At 37.7% G+C, this 4,241-nt stretch overlaps 1 protein-coding gene across 2 annotated transcripts; it reads right to left on the reverse strand.

Moving 5' to 3' along the window:
- Window positions 1–1,377: 1,377 nt before the first annotated feature.
- On the reverse strand, window positions 1,378–3,882 carry LOC113741656 (urease accessory protein F-like). Of its 2 annotated transcripts, XM_027269240.2 has the most exons (3): window positions 3,680–3,880; window positions 1,917–2,679; window positions 1,378–1,808 (listed from the first exon to the last, which is right to left on the reverse strand). In XM_027269240.2, the coding sequence occupies exon 2, from the start codon at window positions 2,663–2,665 to the stop codon at window positions 1,925–1,927; it is 741 nt and encodes a 246-aa protein (XP_027125041.1). In that variant the 5' UTR covers window positions 2,666–2,679; window positions 3,680–3,880; the 3' UTR covers window positions 1,378–1,808; window positions 1,917–1,924. The 2 variants fall into 2 exon arrangements, with proteins under 2 accessions (XP_027125041.1, XP_027125043.1); XM_027269242.2 differs by having other exon boundaries at window positions 1,378–2,709; window positions 3,680–3,882.
- Between the last annotated feature and the right edge of the window lie 359 nt (window positions 3,883–4,241).

The following is a 4,241-nucleotide window of genomic DNA, read 5'->3' on the forward strand; positions in this document are numbered from 1 at the left end:
CTCATGTTAAAATTTTTTACTAAAAATTCAAAAAAAATAATTAGTAAAATTATTATCAGTTTTCTACGTGTACAAAAATAAAATCACATAAAAAAGTAAAAGTAAACATAGTCGTGAGGTAGGACGTGAGCATCCACAAGAGTGACGGGATAGGTAGGATATGATTCAGAATAGCGGGGGACGGAACGAGGGACGAAAGAGCTATGAGGCAACAGGGTGGAGAGAGAGAGAGAGAGAGAGAGCCTACCCCACTCCAAACCGCCCCATTGAACTCTTTTTTTCCCCCCTTTTTTTCGAAGGAATCATTGGAGTTGAAAATATGAAGAATTTGATCTTGCCTTAGAAACTCATCTAGTGTTCGTAGTATTGGCAGAATAACAACTCAAATCCGTAGTCACCACTTGAGTTTATGTCTCTGCCACATTTCTCTCGTTTAGCCAGTAACATGCTAAGGAAAAATGTGGCTTTTGTCCTCAATATTTGGCATGATCTTCATGTTTGGCCCATTATATGCAACAAGTCTCTCATATTTCGATCAAAAAGAATATGGTCTCCAAAGTTTCTAATTTCTAAGAAACATTTGATCTTTTGATACAAAGTAAAAAATGGCAAGCGGTCAAAATTTGGTTCTCAGATAAGCATGAACAACAGAAGGATAAAACCTGGAGACAAGAAAGAGCGAAGAAAAGAAGACAAGAAACAAGAGTGAAAAGGCCGATCAAAGAATACAAATAGATATGGCTGCATTTAGTTTCCTGGCAAATTTTGAAGACATATACAGGTTTTGGGCTTTCATTGCTCAATTTCTGGATGCAGACTTTGTGGAGAAAGAGCAATGGAGTTATACAGCTCTTGATCAAAAAACAGTTGAAGTCTAAGGTTAGCACATGTGTAGAAAGAGATTAGTGTTTTCACAACTGACATTTTTGAGGTTGAATCCAAAAACGCTCAGCATCATCTTAAAATTGTATGTTGCATCCAAATTATGAGGGAAGGAACTATACCTGGACATCTTGTAATAACTCATTATCAGTGTCCTTTTGACTTTCAACAGAGAAAATAGAAGTTATCTATTTGGCTTCTTTTAGCAAGATAACATCGCAATTAACCATCCCATATTTAAGTGTTTCACTACATTATTAACAGGACAGATGATAACATATATGTAGAGCATGAAATTTTCTACAGAAAGAGTGGCTATTAAGAAAACCAAAGTTTTAACATGAACTGTTACACCTGAAGAGAATCACAATTTTGTATTATTCACTTACGCTGCTATTAATGCCAGAGTTCAGTATAAATCATAGCTAATTGATATCCAAAAAGGAAATGACATCAGAACAGTAATTTAAGGTAAAGCCAAACTGGGGCTAAAGCTACAAAAAGTCAACATGGATTTTCTGGTTGGTCCCTTTAATATTCAAAATTGATATATTACACACTTTTGAGATCTAACAGGATAACCACACGTAAAAATTGTGTCGCTTAAACCCGACAAACTAGCAAGTATGACCCCTATGAAGTGGCCTATCTATTAAGAGGAAAAAAATTTGGAAAAACAGAGACAGATCTAGTACCTAATCGCTGACATGATGGCACTTTAATCCTGACTTAATACAGAAATTCGAATAGGGCAACTTCTCAATATTCAGGAAGGATAAGTTCCCGTTCAGATTGTTTCAAAAGTTTGCAAATCTTTCTGGGTGGAAAATCCTTCACACTCATTGATCTTGAAACTTGTTTTGAGCCAAAGTCTTCCTCAACAGGCTAAAACTGTGATTTACAATAGGATTCCATCTACTGGGACCCTTGAATGAGATTAGCAACTCATCATTCTGACGAAGCTAAAGTGGGAAACTCTAATATAAAGCAGAAAGATCAGACTTTCTAATAGAAGGCAGAAAGATCAGACTTACTCTAGCTTTTAAGAGCAGAAGAGTCTAGAAAACAAATAGCCATGGCAGCCCTGGACTGTGTCAAGCAAAGGACTTGTCTGACAGGCTTCCTCAACAGCACGGTTCATCCATTTCTTTGATATGTCTTCCGCAACAATGGAGACCTGATGCTGCAACACAGCGGCTCCTAAAGGACCGACCAAATTTAGCCGAGTAGCAGCAGATATGACATCTCTCATTGTTATGAACATATAAGCCTTCTGAGAAGTTTCAGCATCTATTCCAAGAAGTCCACAGACAAGTCCAAAGATGGGGGCGTGGTGGAAAGATACAGTCCCACTACTTAAAGATGCATTCCTCATAGACTTCAGGGAAGGAATTTCCAAGTAAACAGCAGCAGCTACTCTCATAAGTGCAGACCCTTGTAGGGTCGATGCCTTACGACCAACTTCATTTGTTAGTGTTGCATCCAACATTCTATCAAGCTTGTGCCACATTTCCAAATGGGGAAAGATGGTACAGGAGTATACATAAGGAAGAAGCAGGCTTCCAGTATTCTGTAGCACATGTATAACATAAGCTCGGAGGTCTTCAGGCCCAGAGACCAGACGAGCTTGAATTGCAGCCTCAAGACCAAAAGAATGAGCAAAGCCACCAGTAGGAAGTATGGAATCGAGCAGCTGCCATTGGCTCCATTGCACTAGAGATCCCATTTGTGGAGAATTTTCAACTTTGTCAAGATTCTGGTCATTCCCCACTTTTTCCTCCATTTGAAGCTAGATTTCTGGTTAACAGAAGCAACACAATAACACATCTGAAATAGGGTGCAATACCATCATGAAGTTGAGCAAATTATTAATCAAAAAGCATATGAAATTCTAATTTGATAAGCATATAGGAGTCAACCAATTATTTGGATCAAAATATCTGTCAACTCCCGTTACCATTTACACTGATTTATGTGGAAAGGAAACAGCCGGGATAGAGGATGTTTAATGGTTATAAAACTCTTATTCGTCAGACTGGAACGAGGAATGTGCCCCAATAAGGGGCCAATCGGCTTCAAGTTCCAAATGAAGAAGCCTTGTCAGGCAATTGAGACCCAAGGACTACATGTCATGCACACTAGAAGAAAACATTTTTACAAGTATACCATATCCGTGCCTTAGAATCATAGCTAACAGAGAACAGTTTTACACCGAAGTAAAAAACATCCCTTTATTCAATTTAGATGGAATCTCAAAGAAAAGTCGCAAGATTCAGAACAACTAGTACCTAGTAAATGCACCCCAATAAAAAAAGTTAACACAACAATAAGAAAGAAGAGTAATTAGCATCTAGCAAAATAAATGTACAACATATGGTTAATAATTTAATGTAAATGGAGAATATTGAAAGAAAATGCCAAACCCAGATTACTGATCTAAAAGAATGCAGCTTATAAGATGTTGCTACTTGTCAAAACTGTATAATTGCAGCTACCAAGAACCCTCCCCTCACCCAGTTCTTAAGAATTACAAAATCACTTAATCACAGACGTTAAATGGTTCTTTCGATTTAGGCCCTTAAAGATTGGAAGGATTAATGGAAGAGAGGTTAGCCTTGATTATCCAGCTAAACAAAATGTTCTTTTTTATCCAACTTATTTACCTTGCAACTACAATTTTCTGTTCTTAAATTTCAACATTAATCAAATAACCGTTTCCTCTTCTCCTAGAAACAAATTGAAAAAAAAAATAAAAACACAATCGCCAAGATATGAACAAGGTAGAGGAGTAAGAAACCTTGCGAGTAGGTCTCTGCTTAGTATTGCATTATTGGAACATAAGCCTATTTTGATTGGGAGTCTGCGGGAGGAGGATTGAAAGCTAGCGCTGAATTCGCCATTAACGTAGAATGCTGATGAAGACGACCAACAAGCAAACGACGACGTTGTATCATGTGGGCAGTAGTGGTTCAATGCCGACTTACCTTTCCAGTTTCCATGTCTCTAATTAATAAGTTGAAAGAAATTCACCAATTTGGTCCCTGAGCCTTTACACTTAATCCAATTTCGTCCTTAATAGTTTTTTTTACCAATTAGTCCTTAAACTGATTTTTCAGTTCCAATGTAGGATTTTTGCAGCAGCATCACCACATTTTGCCTCATTCTCACAATCAGGGGTATATTTGTCGCTCAAGGTCAGATTCTGTAATTTAGAGATTATGCAATTTAGAAATAATTCTTTCTCACGATTAGATCCTGCTTCGCATGCAAAATTGGCGCACACTCGAAGACACTCAGCAAACCTTCCTTCATTTCCATTATGAGACTAGAAGGCCTAGGTGGTTTGGTTCTATTGCGGG

This window comes from Coffea arabica, chromosome 4e (assembly GCF_036785885.1).
Source record: "Coffea arabica cultivar ET-39 chromosome 4e, Coffea Arabica ET-39 HiFi, whole genome shotgun sequence".
NCBI lineage: Eukaryota > Viridiplantae > Streptophyta > Magnoliopsida > Gentianales > Rubiaceae > Coffea > Coffea arabica.

Excerpts from the sequence above, each read along its gene's own strand:
- LOC113741656 (XM_027269242.2), bottom strand. The coding sequence starts at position 2,665 with ATGGAGGAAAAAGTGGGGAATGACCAGAATCTTGACAAAGTTGAAAAT.